A 20,477-nucleotide genomic window follows, 5' to 3' on the forward strand; every position below is an offset into this window, starting at 1 on the left:
TGGACTCCATGCCACTGGATCCTGACCCAGATCTGTCAAGGACCGTGGGTTGGCTGTGTGTGCACCAGTCTTCATACGCCTTCCCAGCCGTTGTGACGCTCCACTAAGGTGACAATCCACATTCTCTCTAAACCTGTCCTATCCATGTGTATGTTCAAATGTTTCTTAAATGATGGGATAGTCCCTGCCTCAACTACCTCCTCTGGCAGTTTGTTTTTGTTGTTAATTACGGGATTTGACCACGTAACAGGTTAGCATAACCTGCTCTTGTGCTGCTAGTAAGAATGTCATTGTCCTGTTTATGGGACCCCCATATGACAATGGAACTCACCTGCACCTTGGTACATGTTCTATGTGCTTAAAAATATATAAACAATAGACAATAGGTGCAGGAGGAGGCCATTCGACCCTTCGAGCCAGCACCGCCATTCAATGTGATCATGGCTGATCATCCCCAATCAGTACCCCGTTCCTGCCTTCTCCCCACATCCCCGGACTCCACTATCTTTAAGAGCCCTATCTAACTCTCTCTTGAAAGCATCCACCTCCCTCTGAGGCAGAGAATCCCACAGACTCACAACTCTCCGGGTGTCAGGGGTTATGGGGAGAAGGCAGGAGAATGGGGTCAGGAGGGAGAGATAGATCAGACATGATTTAATGGTGGAGTAGACATGATGGGCCGAATGCCTAATTCTGCAACTATCACTTGTCAGCTTATGAAATTATAAATATTATGGAGTTTGAGAGCATGTTAGTGTACTTTCCGGGGCAAACACAGAATCTATAGTTAAAATTCGAAGGAATGAACTGCAGTTACTGGTTTACACTGAAGGTAAACACAAAGTGCTGGCGTAACTCAGCGGGTCAGGCAGCATCTGTGGAGAACATGGATAGGTGTCGTTTCACAGAGTGCTGGAGTAACTCAGCGGGTCAGGCAGTGTATGTGGGGAACATGGAGAGGTGACGTTTCTGGTTGAGACCTTTCTGTAGAACATTATCCACCTTCTCTAGAAGTGCTGCCTGACCCACTGAATTACTCCAGTACTTTACATCATTTTTGTAAACCAGCATCTGCAGTTCCTTGTATATTCACCCATCACTTGCCAGGCTTTATCCCGTCCCCAACCTCTCTTTTCCCGCTTTCTCCCCCCCCCCCCCCCCCCAACTCCCCACTCCATCAGTCTGAAGAAAAGTCTCGATCCACAAATCTGAGTTACTCGGCCCACAAAGTGCTGGAGTAACTCAGTGGGTCAGGCAGCATCTGTGGAGAACATGGATAGGAGACGTTTCACAGAGTGCTGGGGTAACTCAGCGGGTCAGGCAGCATCTGTGCAGAACATGGATAGGTGACGTTTCCGATTGGGACCCTTGTTCAGATTGTAAGTGGAGGGTGGGCAATGAAACACTGTTGACTTGACTCTAGTCTCTTGGCGTATGTTCTACATGCCCGTCTAACGTGTGTATTCTTGCAGGGATGGATTCCAACAATTTTTCGTATTATGACTATGACAATGGCAGCTATCTGGACTACCCGGCGTTGGACCTGAGTGCAGCCCCCTGCATGCACACCTCCATTGGCCATTGGATCAACGTGATGTTGGCCGTGGTCTACAGCCTGGTGTGTCTCTTGGCCGTGACGGGGAACCTGTTGGTGATGGTGGTCATCCTTCACAACCGCCGCTCCATCTCATCCACGGACGTCTACCTGCTCCATCTGGCCACGGCCGACCTGCTCTTTGCCCTCACCCTGCCCTTCTGGGCAGTGGACGCCGTATCTGGCTGGGTGTTTGGTGACGCCATGTGTAAGGTGATCAGTATGTTGCAGGAGGTGAACTTTTACAATGGCATCCTGCTGCTGGCCTGCATCAGCGTGGACCGCTACCTGGCCATTGTCCGCTCTGTCCAGTCGCACGGCCACAAGAGGCCGTGGCTGGTCAAACTGGTGTGTGCCATCGTCTGGCTCGTGGCCCTGCTCCTGTCCTTGCCCGTTCTCCACAAGGGTGAGTTGATCCATGATCGCAGGACCCTGTGCTACGAGATCCTCGGCGCACATTCGGTCAACATCTGGAGAACCGCCACCAGGTTTGTACGGCACGTGATGGGTTTCCTCGTGCCGCTGGCCGCCATGGTCTTCTGCTACTCCGTCACTGTGTGGAAACTGTGCCAGACCAAGGGCTTCCAGAAGCAGAAAGCCATGAAGGTCATCATCGCGGTGGTGCTGGCCTTCCTGGCGTGCTGGCTGCCCCACAACGTCACGGTCTTCGTGGACACACTGATGAGGAGCAGTCTCATTGACCAGACCTGCGCCAGACGCGACCACTTGGACAAGGCAATAACCGCCACGCTAACCCTGGGCTACACGCACAGCTGCATCAACCCAATCCTCTACGCCTTCATCGGGGTGAAGTTCAGGAGGAACCTGGTCAAACTCTTGGCTAATAAAGGGCTCGTCAGCCAGAGTGTCCAAGCCCATTACAAGCGATCCGTGTCGACATCCTCTGAATCTGGACTCATTGTGGCCACGATATAGATTCGTCATGACAGCAAAAACTCAACCACTCGTCAAAACCTGATTGGTCTTTTGTCTGTTGCATTGGATCAAGTGCGAGGAGATGTTTCTTCTCCGCTGATTTGTGGTCGGTCATACCACTTGTGTTTTCTTTGGCTTCTCTGCTCCCATTAATCCATCTCTCTCTGTCTCTCTTGCATTCCCCCCCCCCCCCCCAGTAGCCATTCATGACTGAGTTGTGTAACATTTGGTAAATAAAACACGCAAAGATTCTTGGCTTCACCCTGCAACAGGTTGTCACGTCTTCATTAGCTCTCTGTTTAGTTAAGTTTACTTTGGCGATACAGCGTGGAAACAGGCCCTTCGGCCCACCGTGTCCGCACCGACCAGCGATCCCCACACATTAACACTATCACACACACACACACACACACACACACACACACACAGACACACACACACACACACACACACACACACACACACACACACACACACACACACACACACACACACACACACACACACACACACACACACACACACACACACACACACACACACACACACACACACACACGGCAATTTACAATTTTACCAAAGTCAATTAACAAACCTGTACGTGGGAGGAAAGCGGAAATTCCGGAGAAAACCCACACAGGTCACGGGGAGAACTATGTACAGACTATGTGCAGACAGCACCCGTAGTCGGGATTGAACCCGTGTCTCTGGCGCTGTGAGGCAGCAACTCTAACGCTGCGCCACACAGAAACAGGGTATTCTTTAGATCCCAGAACCTGGAAGAAATATTTGTCAATGCCCAGCTTCTTGTTGAGTCATACAGCACGGTAACAGGCCCTTCGGCCCTACTCGCCCATGCCAACCCAGATGCCCCATCTACATTAGTCCAACTTGCCCAAGTCTGGTCCATCGTATCATATATACTTATTAAAAGCCCGATCTAGTACGTGTGTATATGTGTGTGTGTACGTGTGTGTGTGTATATGGGTGTGTGTATATATGTGTATATATGTGTGTGTATATGTGTGTGTGTGTATATATGTGTGTGTATATATGTGTGTATATGTGGTTGTCTTTACATCTTCGCAAAAACACAATGCGGTAACGATTACATTTTTACATATTCTGATTGACATTTTTCCCCTCGAAGCAGGGAACACCTTCGCTGAACATTTTATGCTTTATTTCTTGGCTTATTCTCGACATTAATGATTAAAAGTGTAAAAAAGTCAAAAGACTTTGAATTTAAAACCACATTTCAACTGATGACGTCACAATGACTCAGCTAGCAGAGACCAGCCTCAATGAAGATTTCATCCTATATTTGACATGTTGTTTACGATTAAAGCTTTAAAAATGCCAACTTTCATAAGGTTTTTACTGTTAAAATCATTCCTGCCAGTTTCCAACACACTTCGATACAATGTTGCGACACAGGGACACTCTGAACTTTTCACCTCACAGGAGGGGGAGGGCGAATCACTATTGAAACACGCAGGGCAAGTGACAATAGACAATAGGTGCAGGAGTAGGCCATTCGGCCTTTCGAGCCAGCACTGCCATTCAATTTGATCATGGCTGATCATGGCTGATCATCCCCAATCAGTACCCCGTTCCTGACTTCTCCCCATATCCCCCGACTCTGCTATCATTAAGAGCCCTATCTAGCGCTCTCTTGAAAGTATCCAGAGAACCGGCCTCCACCGCCCTCTGAGGCAGAGAATTCCACAGACTCACAACTCTCTGTGTGAAAAAGTGTTTCCTCATCTCCGTTCTAAATGGCTTACACCTTATTCTTAAACTGTGGCCCCTGGTTCTGGACTCCCCCAACATCGGGAGCATGTTTCCTGCCTCTAGCGTGTCCAAACCCTTAAGATTCTTATATGTTTCAATAAGATACCCTCTCATCCTTCTAAACTCCAGAGTGTACAAGCCCAGCCGCTCCATTCAAAGTGCAATTGGAATTTTTTCAAAGCCCACTGCTGAGGGAGGTAAGGGGAGTGTTGGAATCTTACGTTCGTGGATGGCTTGAGATGGAGGACCATGCCTTCCCTGGGGGCTACAGGTAAGAACGGGTGGGTTGGGGGAGCAGACCCAACCGGTCTGCACTTGGTCTAGTATCTCTCTAAACCTTTCCTATCCATGTACCTGTCCGAATGTCTTTTAAATGATGCTATCGTCCCTGCCTCAACTACCGCCTCTGGCAGCTCGTTCCGTATACCCGCCACCCTCTGTGTTGCCCCTCAGGTTCCTATTAGATATTTCTTCTCTCACCTTAAACCTATGTCATATGTTCCTAAGTTCAAGGAGCAGAATAAAGCCATTCGGCCCATCAAGTCTACTCCATCAATCATGGCTGATCTATCTCTCCCTCCTAGCCCCATTCTCCTGCCTTCTCCCCATATCCCCCGACATCCGTACAAATCAAGAATATATCAGGTCTTCAGATTCTACCCCAAGATGTCTACATCCCTGGAAAAAGACTTCTGCCTGTTAGGCAGAGAGTCATAGTGTGGAAACAGGCCCTTCGGCCCAACTCGTCCACGCTGACCAAGGTGTCCCATGTACTTGAGTCCCACACGAGCAATGGCCAGTATTGGTGTAGGTGTAGGTACAGGTATATGTATAGGTATATATATATGGGTTCTGAAGAAGTCTGACAAAGGGTCTCGACCTGAAACCCATTCCTTCTCTCCAAAGATGCTGCTTGTCCGCTGAGCTACTCCAGCTTTTTGTGTCTATCTTCAGTAAAGCTGCATCTGCAGTTCCTTCCTACATGGTATATATATGGGTATAGGTATCGTTAAATGTATGGGCGCAGGTATAGGTATGTGCATAGGTATAGATATGCCATAGGTGTAGGTATCCATGACAGTATAGGTACAGATATAGGTATGCTACAGGTGTGCATATACTTATATGTTTAGGGATAGGTAAATGTATACGTATTGGCATAGGTATAGGTGTAGGCAGGAACTGCAGATGCTGGTTTAAACCAAAGGTAGACACAAAACGCTGGAGGAACTCAGGGGTACAGGCAGCAATCGACAATAGACAATGGGTGCAGGAGTAGGCCATTCGGCCCTTCGAGCCAGCACCGCCATTCAATGTGATCATGGCTGATCATCCACAATCAGTACCCCGTTCCTGCCTTCTCCCCATACCCCCTGACTCTGCTGTTTTTAACAGCCCTATCTAGCTCTCTCTTGAAAGCATCCAGAGAACCGGCCTCCACCGCCCTCTGAGGCAGAGAATTCCACAGACTCACAACTCTCTGTGTGAAAAAGTGTTTCCTCATCTCCGTTGATGGCTTACTCCTTATTCTTAAACTGTGGCCCCAGGTTCTGGATTCCCCCAACATTCATCTCTGGAGAGAAGGAATGTGTGATGTTTCGGGTTGAGACACTTCTTCAGACTCACCTTTCATAAGGTCATAATTGAAAGTGGTAGAATTAGGCCATTCGGCCCATCAAGTCTACGCCGCCATTCAATCATGGAGTATTGTGTGCAATTTTACTTCGGAGTCACGTGAGTGACTACGTGAAGAGCCCGCTCAGCACGCATGCGCGACATTGCGTTCACGCAGTGCAACAGCGACGCAGCGGGAATCAAGCGCTCCCGCTACAGTTTAAAAAGATGGACCGTCAGGTAAGTCTACTCTGAGGTCGGTTTTTCTTGGCAAAAGGAGAGTTTTTGCTTTGTTCCAACAGCTAAGAAAAATGAACAGAACAAGGCTCTCCAAGAAGCCTGTCCCCCATTCGACTCCAACGGAGGAGCGTTCCATCAGTGGGGGGCAGGAGGCGGTAGGACCACTAACCCAGCGCTCCACCATCCCCGACACCGAGCCGAGCCAAGTCTCACTAGCGCCTGAGCAGCGGACTGGATGTAAAGCCACTAAGAAGACCATCCGGCCGGTGGTTTCCGATTCGTCGGACGGGGACGTCTCACCGCCCGTTCGGGGCAGAGACAGCCGCCTGAGCCGAATGGAGCGGCTCATGGAGCGTATGCTCCAGCGAGACTTGCTTCGTGAGGAGCAGTTTCGCAGGGGGAGTTCAGGCACTCCCTCCACAGTGCCTCATGCACTGGCCATCGCTTCCCCCTCATCCGATGACAGCTTTGGCGACCAGGGCTGGGCTGGTCAAGAAGTGGGGTTAATGGCTGAAGAAGTCGGGAGTATGCCAGGGGTACAGGAACAGGAAGAGCTGCTGGGTGTGGTAGACTGCTACGTGGCAGCCCCACGTGAAGGACGGCCATTAGAGCCAAAACTGGCGGCCAGCATTAAGCACCTATCCAACAGGCCCCTACAGGAGCAGGTGGTTAATGAGGTCTTAGAACAATATACGGCTCCTGAAAATTGTGAATCGCTCAAAGTGCCGGCTGTCAACAGCCAAATCTGGGGGCACGTTGGGTCAAATATTTGAAATCAGGAACTAAAACATCAGCGGATCCTCAGGCTCCTGACGTCAGCCATCACCTCATTTGCTCGTTCTGTGGATGGTACAGAAATGACCATAAACCAGCAGGACACCCTCGCACTGCTGTGCAATACTCAATTTGAGATAAATAACCTCCGCAAGGAGATTATTAGACCTGCCCTCAACCCGAAATTCGCGGGGTTGTGTAAAACTCCAACCATTGAGTCAGATACACTGGTCTTTGGCAAAGACCTCACCAAAAAAAGTCAAAGACATGGAGGAGGCTTCCAAAACTTTCGGCCTCATGAGGGCAGGCCCCGGGACGAGCAAAACCAAAACCACAAAACCCAAGCGGCAGTACCCCATCGCGTCCACCAGTCGATGTCTACCCTATGGGACTGGTGAAAGCTCGGGGTCCACATATCACCACCGGAAGCCTTTTTTAGACCAAGGCCCAGAGCGGACCCCATGGAAAATGCGCCAACACCAAAACCTCACCAACACGTCAGACAACGCACAAGACTCGTCATCCTGCAAAGAAGCAGAAGAAACACCCATAACCATGGAGGTAGGTGGGTCTGGTTCCTACCAGCATATAGAAAGTAGGGGCACTATACTAACAGGGAGGAGATTATACGTGTTTAAGGAAGCATGGGAGTCTATCACGAGTGACAAATATATACTCAATAGCATTCGTGGATACAAAATACAGTTTGCACTAGAAAAATTGCCACCAGTTCAGCATTCACCCCAGAGGGTTTTTTCCCTCTCAGTTAAAGAAAAACGAGAGGGACAAGCTGAACTGGTGAGACTAATCACTAAGGGTATCATTGAAAAAACAAAACATGAACCCTTGGAATTTGTGTCTAATATATTTACTAAAACTAAAAAAGATGGTGGATGTCGCATCATCATTGACTTAACTTCACTAAATATGTTTGTTAAGTATGTACATTTCAAAATGGAAACGTTTCTTACTGCCAAACAACTGATTTCCAAAGGATACTTCATGGCAAGCATTGACCTCAAAGATGCTTACTATTCAGTACCCATTCATAAGGATCATCGCAGATACCTGAAATTTATCTGGATGGGGCAACAATGGCAGTTTAAAGTGTTACCGCACGGATTAACATCAGCCCCAAGATTATTCACCAAGATACTAAAACCAGCCCTGGCAATATTAAGGAGACAAAAACAATTTGGACCTTTGCACTATCAAAACTTACAAATAGCAAAGGTACAGGCACTAAAACGACATGCAGGTCATTATGAACGTATCATGAAATTACCCACTGAAGCAATATCAGAGCTACAGTGGTGGGCAGAAAACGTTTGGCATAGTTCCAGCCCTATCATCATTGTTAACCCTACTTTAGTTATCCAAACAGATGCCAGTGCTCAAGGCTGGGGAGCGACTAACTCCATATCCAGCACAGGTGGTAGATGGACTAACCCAGAGTCATCGTTACTACTTACACTGGGCATTAACTATCTAGAGATGTTGGGTGCCTTTTATGGTTTAAAAGCATATGCATCAAATATGCATCACTTGCATGTTCGGTTACAAATAGACAATACTACGGTGGTGGCCTATATTAACCACATGGGCGGCATAAAATCGATATCATGCGACAAATTGGTCAACACAATCTGGCAATGGTGTGTCGAAAGACATATTTGGCTATCAGCAACTTACCTGCCAGGTAAGCTAAATACAGTGGCAGACACCAGGTCACGCAAATTTAATGACAACACCGAATGGATGTTAAACCCCAAAGTGTTTGCTAAAATTATCAAGCAATATGGCACGCCAGATATCGACCTATTTGCGTCAAGGCTAAATCAACAGGTACCTATGTATGTCGCTTGGGAACCAGACCCTGAGGCAGCAGCGGTAGATGCGTTCGCGCTGGATTGGGGAAATTTCTTCTTCTATGCATTTCCTCCGTTCTGCCTCATCAGCCGGGTACTACGCAAAATACAAATGGACTCTGCTTCAGGTATTTTGATAGTACCCGACTGGCCTACACAGCCATGATTCCCATTACTCCACGACATGGTTGTTGAAACCCCGATGATATTTCCCAGTAACCCAGAATTATTAACCCACCCAGTATCTGGCATAAGCCACCCATGCCATGATAAAATCAAACTCCTGGGTTGCAGATTTTGAAAAGACCATTACTGGAACTGGAATTGTCAGAAAATACCATCAACACCATGACAGCATCCCACCGAACATCCACAAGAAAACAGTACTTGTCCAGCATCAAAAAGTGGGAGAAGTACTGCTTGGATACAGGGACCACCTAGTCAACCGCAACAGTTACCAACGTACTAGAGTTCCTGGCAGCCCTTCACCACGATGAACGACTCAGCTACAGTGCCATCAACACAGCTAGAAGTGCTCTGTCTGCCTATTTAACTCAGGCACCAGGACATCAGGCCATGGGGTCCCACCCGCTGGTGGTTAAACTAATGAAGGGAATTTACAACTCTAACCCCCCCAGACCAAGGTACACCAATATATGGGATGTCAGTGTGGTCCTGACATACCTCAGGGGATGGCCACCAGCCAGGTCCCTCACCCTGGAACAATCTACGCTCAAGACTATCATGCTGATGGCACTTGTATCTGCACAGAGGGTCCAGTCACTACACCTTTTGCGACTGGACAACATGATCATAGCTCCAGACCAGACCAGAGCAGACCAGGAACACCCAACCCAGTCGTGGAATTCCGGGCTTACCCGCCAGAACCACGGTTATGTGCCATGACCCACCTACTGTCCTACATAGACACAACCAAAATAATTCGAGGGAGTGAAAAAGCCTTATGGGTCAGTCACAAAAAACCTTATGGTCGGGTGACGAGCCAAACATTTCGAGATGGCTCAAGCAGGTGCTAAAAGCTGCTGGTATAAACACTAACATGTACAAATCTCACTCCACCAGGGCAGCATCCACGTCGACGGCCAAAAGAATGGACGTGCCTATAATAATAATAATAATACATTTTATTTTTGGGCACCTTTCAAATCTCAAGGTCACCTTACAAAGATTAAACAGAAGAGAAAAAAAACATATAGTCAGAGAAAAATAAATAATAAGGACATCATCAATACACAAATTAAAGATAGAAATCGCTCCAAAAACACAAAATCAAAAAAACACAATGTGAAGAGAGAGCAGCGGCAGCTAAAGCGCGCCAGCGTCCACTCTCTCTTCCGACAGCCATCTTGGACACAGACTAACAAAGTACCTTACACATAGAAAAATCATCCCCCCACAGTGGTTACCACTGTGGGGGAAGGCACAAAAGTCCAGTCCCCAACCCCAGTTCTCCCAAAAGTCAGGCCTATTAAGGCCACCGCTGTTGCCTGAATGGAGGCCCGATGTTCCTGGCCGTTCTAGCCGGGTGGTCTTGCGTTGGGAGAGTCCTCACAGCGGCTGGGCCACCTGGAACGGCCGCTTCCTAGCAGGGGATTGTCGGCTTCCGAAGCCGACAAGGACGCACCGAGTTGGAGCTCCCAGGCTCCCGATGTTAATGTCGGCGCCGCCCGCTCCGCTCCGCAGACCCGCAGCTCGGAGGTGTTGCTCTCGGCGGTACAGCTCACCGGAGCTCCAGCGCGTCGATCCAGCGCAGCGACCCAGGCAAGGCATCGCCCGCTCCGCTCCGCGATGGCGCTCCAGCGCTGTGCCGCCACCGAAGCCGAGGTGCTGGGCGGTCCCCACCAGGAAACGGCGCTCCAAGCCCGCTGGTAGGCCATGAGGACGGGTCGACGGGCAGCCCAGAGAAAAAGCTGCCTCACCGACCAGGTAGGGACCTAGAAGTAAGGTTACCTCCTTCCCCCCACAATAAGAGTCCATTTCTCCGAAAAAACGATGAACAAAACTAACTAAAAACTGAAATAAAAATGAATTAAACAGACGGTTGCTGGGTAGCAGCCGTTCCCCAAGATGGCTCCTCCTCCTATAGACCACATCCTGGCTACAGCAGGGTGGTCGGGGGAAAGAACGTTCCGAACTTTCTATAATAAGCCGTTGGCAAAACCTGCTTTATTTGCAGAGAAAATTTTACAGTCTGCAAATATTTAATTTAAGCCCAGGGGAGCAATTTAATTTCTTTGTTGTTATTGTTAATAAATACCGTTGTTGTTTTTACAAACAGATTCATTGGTTGATTACGATAACACACTTCCTCCGTCAAGGACTTCGGCAGTGAGTGAAGTAAGAACTGTTACACAGTTTGAAATCACAGAGCTTTAAAATCTTCACGTAGTCACTCACGTGACTCCGAAGTAAAATAGTAAGATTAAACGAGAACTTACCAGTTTGAAGTTTGATCTGTATTTTATGAGGAGTTACGATGAGGGATTACGTGCCCTCCGCTCCCACCCTCAATAATATGGGTCAAACTGATAACTGAGGTCTCCTTTTCTTTACTATGTTTATTTCAATAACTGTGTCTATCTGTGATTCCACACCGCTGCTTTGAAGTATGCCGCGCATGCGTGCTGAGCGGGCTCTTCACGTAATCCCTCATCGTAACTCCTCATAAAATACAGATCAAACTTCAAACTGGTAAATTCTCATTTAATCTTACTATTTTGCTCTCCTAATTTGAGAAAGGACATCCTTGCTGTTGAGGGAGTGCAGCGTAGATTCACGAGGTTAATCCCCGGGATGGCGGGACTGTCATATGTGGAAAGATTGTAAAAACTGGGCTTGTATTCACTGGAGAGGGGATCTTATAGAAACGTATAAAATTATAAAAGGACTGGTCAAGTTAGATGCAGGAAAAATGTTCCCAATGTTGGGGGAGTCCCGAACCAGGGGCCACAGTCTAAGAATAAAGGGGAGGCCATTTAAAACTCTGATGAGAAAAAGGTTTTTCATCCAGAGTTGTGAATTTGTGGAATTCTCTGCCTCAGAAGGCAGTGGAGGCCGATTCACTGGATGGATTTAAGAGAGAGTTAGATAGAGCTCTAGGGGCTAGTGGAATCAAGGGGTATGGGGAGAAAGCAGGCACGGGTTATTGTTTGTAGATGATCAGCCAAGATCACATTGAATGGCAGTGCTGGCTCGAAGGGCCGAATGGCCTCCTCCGGCACCTATTTTCTATGGCTGATCGATCTCTCCCTCCTAACCCCATTTTCGTTCCCTCTCCCCCTAACGCCTGACACTCGTACTCATCAAGAATCTACCATCATCATCCAGGCTTCCACTACTCATCGCTTGGATCTACCATGAAGAAAGTGCTCAGTTGTATTGGAATTGGCGTTGGTGAGATGAGAGCGTGGCCAGGGTGGTGTGGGTCTCTGATGGTGCTGGCTGCCTTTTTGAGGCAGTGCTTCCTGTAGATCCCTTCGATGGTGGGGAGGTCAGTAGTGTGATGGACCTTCGATGGTGGGGAGGTCAATAGTGTGATGGACCTTCAATTAGTAATAAAACATTATCGATTAAACATGTGAATTTAATAAAATACCAGAGCAAAAGGAGGCTACAGGTTTTTGGTTATTGAGTAGAGCTACTACTTGTGGACGGTGTGAGCTACAGGGGTTGAGCATGCTGGGTCTCTAGTCCTTGGAGCGCAGGAGGATGAGGGGTGATTTTATAGTGCATAAATCATTAGAGGATTAGATCTGGCAGTCTTTTGCCCAGAGTAGGTGAATCGAGGATCAGAGGACATACAGTAGGCTTAAAATGAGGGGGGGAGGGGGGAGGGGGAAAGATTTAATTGGAACCTGAGGGGTAACTTTTTTACACATAGGGTGGTGGGTGTATGGAACGAGTTGCCAGAGGAGGTAGTTGAGGCAGGGACTATCGCAATGTTTAAGAGACATTTGGACAGGTACTTGGATAGGACAGGTCGAGAGGGATATGGGCCAAACACAGGCAGGTGCGACTGGTGTAGATGGGGCATGTTGGTCGGCATGGGCGAGTTTGGCCGAAGGGCCTGTTTCCACGCTGTGACACTCTGTGACTCTAACAGGGCAGGTTCTGACTTGGGGCAAGGCCAACATTGGTGGTATTAGACAGGAACTGGCAGAAGATGATAGGTCTATGGAACTTCCGGAGAGTGGGATGCTTTAAAAATTGTGACGATGAGAGTTCAAAGCAAGAATATTGCTCTTAGAGTGAAGGGGTAACGTGGACTAGTGGAGTGCCGCAAGGTGCTGGGATCCCAGTTATTTACAATATATATTAACGATTTAGACGAGGGAATTAAATGTAACATTTCCAAGTTGGCAGAAGACACAAAGCTGGGTGGCAGTGTGAGCTGCGATGAGGATGCTATGAGGCTGCAGGGTGACTTGGACAGGTTGGGTGAGTGGGCAGATGCATGGCAGATGCAGTATAATGTGGATAAATGTGAGGTTATCCACTTTGGTGGCAAGAACAGGAAGGCAGATTATTATCTGAATGGTGTCAGATTAGGAAAAGGGGAAGTGCAGCGAGACCTGGGTGTGCTTGTACATCAGTCACTGAAAGTAAGCGTGCAGGTACAGCAGGCAGTGAAGAAAGCTAATGGCACGTTGGCCTTCATTGCGAGAGGATTATAAAAAAGGGAGGGAGAGAGAAAACGCGGAATTACAGACCAGTTAGTCTAACATCGATAGTGGGGAAACTGCTAGTTATTAAAGATGGGATAGCGGCACATTTGGAAAGTGGTGAAATCATTGGACAAAGTCAGCATGGATTTATGAAAGGTAAATCACGTCTGACGAATCTTATAGAATTTTTCGAGGATGTAACTAGTAGAGTGGATAAGGGAGAACCAGTGGATGTGTTATATCTGGACTTTCAGAAGGCTTTCGACAAGATCCCACATAAGAGATTAGTATACTAACCTAAAGCACACGGTATTGGGGGTTCAGTATTGATGTGGATAGAGAACTGGCTGGCAGTCAGGAAGCAAAGAGTAGGAGTAAACGGGTCCTTTTCACAATGGCAGGCAGTGTCTAGTGGGGTACCGCAAGGCTCGGTGCTGGGACTCCAGCTATTTACAATATATATTAATGATTTGGACGAGGGAATTGAATGCAACATTTCCAAGTTTGCGGATGACAAGAAGCTGGGGGGCAGTGTTAGCTGTGAGGAGGATGCTAGGAGGCTGAAAGGTGACATGGATAGGTTGGGTGAGTGGGCAAATGCATGTCAGATGCAGTATAATGTGGATAAATGTGAGGTTATCCAATTTGGTGGCAAGAACAGGAAAGTAGACTATTATCTGAATGGCGGCCGATTAGGAAAGGGGAGATGCAACGAGACCTGGATGTCATGGTACACCAGTCATTGAAAGTAGGCATGCAGGTGCAGCAGGCAGTGAAGAAAGCGAATGGTATGTTAGCATTCATAGCAAAAAGATTTGAGTATAGGAGCAGGGAGGTTCTACTGCAGTTGTACAGGGCCTTGGTGAGACCACACCTGGAGTATTGTGTACAGTTTTGGTCTCCTAATCTGAGGAAAGACATTCTTGCCATAGAGGGAGTACAGAGAAGGTTCACCAGACTGTTTCCTGGGATGGCGGGACTTTCATATGAAGAAAGACTGGATAGACTCGGCTTGTACTCGCTAGAATTTAGAAGATTGAGGGGGATCTTATAGAAACGTACAAAATTCTTAAGGGGTGTGGACAGGCTAGATGCAGGTAGATTGTTCCCGATGTTGGGGAATCCAGAACAAGGGGTCACAGTTTAAGGATAAGGGGGAAGTCTGTTAGGACCGAGATGAGAAAAAACATTTTTCAGAGAGTGGTGAACCTGTGGAATTCTCTGCCACAGAAAGTAGTTGAGGCCAGTTCATTGGCTATATTTAAGGCAGTTAGATGTGGCCCTTGTGGCAAAAGGGATCAGGGGGTATGGAGAGAAGGCAGGTACAGGATACTGAGTTAGATGATCAGCCATGATCATATTGAATGGCGGTGCAGGCTCGAAGGGTCGAATGGCCTATTCCTGCACTTGTTTTCTATGTTTCTATGTATTCACTGGAATTTAGAAGTATGAGAGGATACCTTATATTGGAAGCAGGAAAACCTTTCTCGATGTTGGGGGAATCCAGAACCAGGGGTCACAGTTTAAGAATAAGGGGTCGGCCATTTAGGACTGAGATGAGGAAAAACCTCTTCACCCAGAGAGTTGTGAATCTGTGGAATTCTCTGCCAAAGAAGGTCATGCAGGCCAATTCACTGGATGTTTTCAAGAGAGAGTTACATTTAGCTCTTAGGGCTAAAGGAATCAATGAATATAGGGAAATGGCAGGAACGGGGTAATGATTTAGGATGATTAGCCAAAGGGCGCATCGGCCCACCGAGTCCGCGCCGAATTGCGATCACCCCGTACACTAACACTATCCTACACACACTAGGGCCAATTAACATTTACACCAAGCCAATTAACCTGCAAACCTGCACGCCTTTGGAGTGTGGGAGGAAACCGGAGCTCCCAGAGAAAACCCACGCAGGTCACGGGCTGAACGTACAGACAGCACCCGTCGTCAGGATCGAACCTGGGACTCTGAGGTTGTGAGGCAGCGGCTCTACCCCCTGCGCCACCGTGCCGCCAAAATTACTCCAGCATTTTGTGTCTTTTTATTGTAAACCAGCCACCTGCAGTTTCTTGTAACTCCTTTTGTTTTTTGGAAAGATAGAAAAATAGAAACTTAGAAAATAGGTGCAGGAGTGGGCCATTCGGCCCTTCGAGCCAGCACCGCCATCCAATGTGATCATGGCTGATCATCCACAATCAGTACCCCGTCCCTGCCTTCTCCCCATATCCCCTGACTCCACTATCTTTAAAAGCCCTATCTAGCTCTCTTGAAAGTATCCAGAGAACCTGCCTCCACAGCCTTCTGTGGCAGAGAATACCACAGACTCACCACTCTCTGTGAGAAAATGTGTTTCCTCGTCTCCGTTCTAAATGGCTTACCCCTTATTCTTAAATGGCGCACTTAATAGAGCCAGCGCCACCATTCAATGTGATCATGTCTGATCATCCACAATCAGTACTCCCCATATCCCTTGATTCCGTTAGCCCTAAGAGCTAAATCTAACTCTCTCTTGAAAACATCCAGTGAACCTGCCTCCACTGCCCTCTGAGGCAGAGAATCCCACAGATTCACGACTCTCTGGGTGAAGTCGTTTTTCAAGTACATTTCTGCAAATAAATTCCTGTTTCTGAACAAGCGGTAAACGGCAGCTCTTTCCTCTTTCAAATTTCCCAACTATCTCTAAAAGATGATGTCACGTTGATGTTGCTAAACCTGGTGCATAACACAACACCAGAGAACTGTTTTTCTGTTCTTTTCACACGTTATTTGTTTAGAGATGCAGTGTGGAAACAGGCCCTTCAGCCCAACTTGCCCACACCGGCCAACATGTCCCATCTACACTAGTCCCACCTACCCGCGTTTGGTCCATATCCCTCCAAACCTGTCCTATCCATGTACCTATCTAAATGTTTCTTAAACGTTGCGATAGTCAAAGTGCTATAAAGCTGCATCATGACTTCCTGACTTATACACAGTCCAAGCATACCATTTGCCTACCATTCCACAATCTATTTGTGTTGCCACTTTCAGGGAGCTACGGACTTGAACCCCAAGATCTTATAGAAATGTACAAAATTCTTAAGGGGTGTGGACAGGCTAGATGCAGGTAGATTGTTCCCGATGTTGGGGAATCCAGAACAAGGGGTCACAGTTTAAGGATAAGGGGGAAGTCTGTTAGGACCGAGATGAGAAAAAACATTTTTCAGAGAGTGGTGAACCTGTGGAATTCTCTGCCACAGAAAGTAGTTGAGGCCAGTTCATTGGCTAGATTTAAGGCAGTTAGATCTGGCCCTTGTGGCAAAAGGGATCAGGGGGTATGGAGAGAAGGCAGGTACAGGATACTGAGTTAGATGATCAGCCATGATCATATTGAATGGCGGTGCAGGCTCGAAGGGCCGAATGGCCTATTCCTGCACTTGTTTTCTATGTTTCTATGTATTCACTGGAATTTAGAAGTATGAGAGGATACCTTATATTGGAAGCAGGAAAACCTTTCTCGATGTTGGGGGAATCCAGAACCAGGGGTCACAGTTTAAGAATAAGGGGTCGGCCATTTAGGACTGAGATGAGGAAAAACCTCTTCACCCAGAGAGTTGTGAATCTGTGGAATTCTCTGCCAAAGAAGGTCATGCAGGCCAATTCACTGGATGTTTTCAAGAGAGAGTTACATTTAGCTCTTAGGGCTAAAGGAATCAATGAATATAGGGAAATGGCAGGAACGGGGTAATGATTTAGGATGATTAGCCAAAGGGCGCATCGGCCCACCGAGTCCGTGCCGAATTGCGATCACCCCGTACACTAACACTATCCTACACACACTAGGGCCAATTAACATTTACACCAAGCTAATTAACCTGCAAACCTGCACGCCTTTGGAGTGTGGGAGGAAACCGGAGCTCCCGGAGAAAACCCACGCAGGTCACGGGCTGAACGTACAGACAGCACCCGTCGTCAGGATCGAACCTGGGACTCTGAGGTTGTGAGGCAGCGGCTCTACCCCCTGCGCCACCGTGCCGCCAAAATTACTCCAGCATTTTGTGTCTTTTTATTGTAAACCAGCCACCTGCAGTTTCTTGTAACTCCTTTTGTTTTTTGGAAAGATAGAAAAATAGAAACTTAGGAAATAGGTGCAGGAGTGGGCCATTCGGCCCTTCGAGCCAGCTCCGCCATCCAATGTGATCATGGCTGATCATCCACAATCAGTACCCCGTCCCTGCCTTCTCCCCATATCCCCTGACTCCACTATCTTTAAAAGCCCTATCTAGCTCTCTCTTGAAAGTATCCAGAGAACCTGCCTCCACAGCCTTCTGTGGCAGAGAATTCCACAGACTCACCACTCTCTGTGAGAAAATGTGTTTCCTCGTCTCCGTTCTAAATGGCTTACCCCTTATTCTTAAATGGCGCACTTAATAGAGCCAGCACCACCATTCAATGTGATCATGTCTGATTATCCACAATCAGTACTCCCCATATCCCTTGATTCCGTTAGCCCGAAGAGCTAAATCTAACTCTCTCTTGAAAACATCCAGTGAACCTGCCTCCACTGCCCTCTGAGGCAGAGAATCCCACAGATTCACGACTCTCTGGGTGAAGTCGTTTTTCAAGTACATTTCTGCAAATAAATTCCTGTTTCTGAACAAGCGTTAAACGGCAGCTCTTTCCTCTTTCAAATTTCCCAACTAACTCTAAAAGATGATGTCACGTTGATGTTGCTAAACCTGGTGCATAACACAACACCAGAGAACTGTTTTTCTGTTCTTTTCACACGTTATTTGTTTAGAGATGCAGTGTGGAAACAGGCCCTTCAGCCCAACTTGCCCACACTGGCCAACATGTCCCATCTACACTAGTCCCATCTACCCGCGTTTGGTCCATATCCCTCCAAACCTGTCCTATCCATGTACCTATCTAAATGTTTCTTAAACGTTGCGATAGTCAAAGTGCTATAAAGCTGCATCATGACTTCCTGACTTATACACAGTCCAAGCATACCATTTGCCTACCATTCCACGATCTATTTGTGTTGCCACTTTCAGGGAGCTACGGACTTGAACCCCAAGATCTTATAGAAACGTACAAAATTCTTAAGGGGTTGGACAGGCTAGATGCAGGAAGATTTTGCCCTTTGTTGGGGAAGTCCAGGACAAGGGGTCACAGTTTAAGGATAAAGGGGAAATCTTTTAGGACCGAGATGAGAAAAACATTTTTCACCCAGAGAGTGGTGGATCTCTGGAATTCTCTGCCACAGAAACATAGAAACATAGAAATTAGGTGCAGGAGTAGGCCATTCGGCCCTTCGAGCCTGCACCGCCATTCAATATGATCATGGCTGATCATCCAACTCAGTATCCCGTACCTGCCTTCTCTCCATACCCTCTGATCCCCTTAGCCACAAGGGCCACATCTAACTCCCTCTTAAATATAGCCAATGAACTGGCCTCGACTACCCTCTGTGGCAGGGAGTTCCAGAGATTCACCACTCTCTGTGTGAAAAAAGTTCTTCTCATCTCGGTTTTAAAGGATTTCCCCCTTATCCTTAAGCTGTGACCCCTTGTCCTGGACTTCCCCAACATCGGGAGCAATCTTCCTGCATCTAGCCTGTCCAACCCCTTAAGAATTTTGTAAGTTTCTATAAGATCCCCTCTCAATCTCCTAAATTCTAGAGAGTATAAACCAAGTCTATCCAGTCTTTCTTCATAAGACAGTCCTGACATCCCAGGAATCAGTCTGGTGAACCTTCTCTGCACTCCCTCTATGGCAATAATGTCCTTCCTCAGATTTGGAGACCAAAACTGTACGCAATACTCCAGGTGTGGTCTCACCAAGACCCTGTACAACTGCAGTAGAACCTCCCTGCTCCTATACTCAAATCCTTTTGCTATGAAAGCTAACATACCATTCACTTTCTTCACTGCCTGCTGCACCTGCGTGCCCACTTTCAATGACTGGTGTACCATGACACCCAGGTCTCGCTGCATCTCCCCTTTTCCTAGTCGGCCACCATTTAGATAATAGTCTGCTTTCCTGTTTTTGCCACCTAAATGGATAACCTCACATTTATCCACATTATACTGCATCTGCCAAACATTTGCCCACTCACCCAGCCTATCCAAGTCACCTTGCAGTCTCCTAGCATCCTCCTCACAGCTAACACTGCCCCCCAGCTTAGTGTCATCCGCAAACTTGGAGATATTGCCTTCAATTCCCTCATCCAGATCATTAATATATATTGTAAATAGCTGGGGTCCCAGCACTGAGCCTTGCGGTACCCCACTAGTCACTGCCTGCCATTGTGAAAAGGACCCGTTTACTCCTACTCTTTGCTTCCTGTTTGTCAGCCAGTTCTCTATCCACATCAATACTGAACCCCCAATGCCGTGTGCTTTGAGTTTGTAAACTAATCTCTTATGTGGGACCTTGTCGAAAGCCTTCTGGAAGTCCAGATACACCACATCCACTGGTTCTCCCCTATCCACGCTACTAGTTACATCCTCGAAAAATTCTATAAGATTCGTCAGACATGATTTACCTTTTGTAAATCCATGCTGACTTTGTCCAATGATTTCACCACTTTCCAAATGTGCTGCTATCCCATCTTTAATAACTGACTCTAGTAGTTTCCCCACTACCGATGTTAGACTAACTGGTCTGTAATTCCCCGTTTTCTCTCTCCCTCCCTTCTTAAAAAGTGGGGTTACGTTTGCTACCCGCCAATCCTCAGGAACTACTCCAGAATCTAAAGAGTTTTGAAAGATTATTACTAATGCATCCACTATTTCTGGAGCTACTTCCTTAAGTACTCTGGGATGCAGCCTATCTGGCCCTGGGGATTTATCGGCCTTTAATCCATTTAATTTACCCAACACCACTTCCCGGCTAACCTGGATTTCACTCAATTCCTCCAAGTCCTTTGACCCGCGGTCCCCTGCTATTTCCGGCAGATTATTTATGTCTTCCTTAGTGAAGACGGAACCAAA

General features: G+C 47.5%; 1 protein-coding gene across 1 annotated transcript; it reads left to right on the forward strand.

Moving 5' to 3' along the window:
- The first annotated feature begins 1,474 nt into the window (after positions 1-1,474).
- On the forward strand, positions 1,475-2,710 carry LOC116974914 (C-X-C chemokine receptor type 2-like). Its single transcript, XM_033023522.1, has one exon. The coding sequence runs from the start codon at positions 1,475-1,477 to the stop codon at positions 2,528-2,530; it is 1,056 nt and encodes a 351-aa protein (XP_032879413.1). The 3' UTR covers positions 2,531-2,710.
- Positions 2,711-20,477: the final 17,767 nt, after the last annotated feature.

The sequence above is a fragment of the Amblyraja radiata genome, chromosome 7 (genome assembly GCF_010909765.2).
Source record: "Amblyraja radiata isolate CabotCenter1 chromosome 7, sAmbRad1.1.pri, whole genome shotgun sequence".
NCBI lineage: Eukaryota > Metazoa > Chordata > Chondrichthyes > Rajiformes > Rajidae > Amblyraja > Amblyraja radiata.

What these genes read in the sequence shown, in the direction of transcription:
- LOC116974914 (XM_033023522.1), top strand. Translation starts at nt 1,475, where the DNA reads ATGGATTCCAACAATTTTTCGTATTATGACTATGACAATGGCAGCTAT.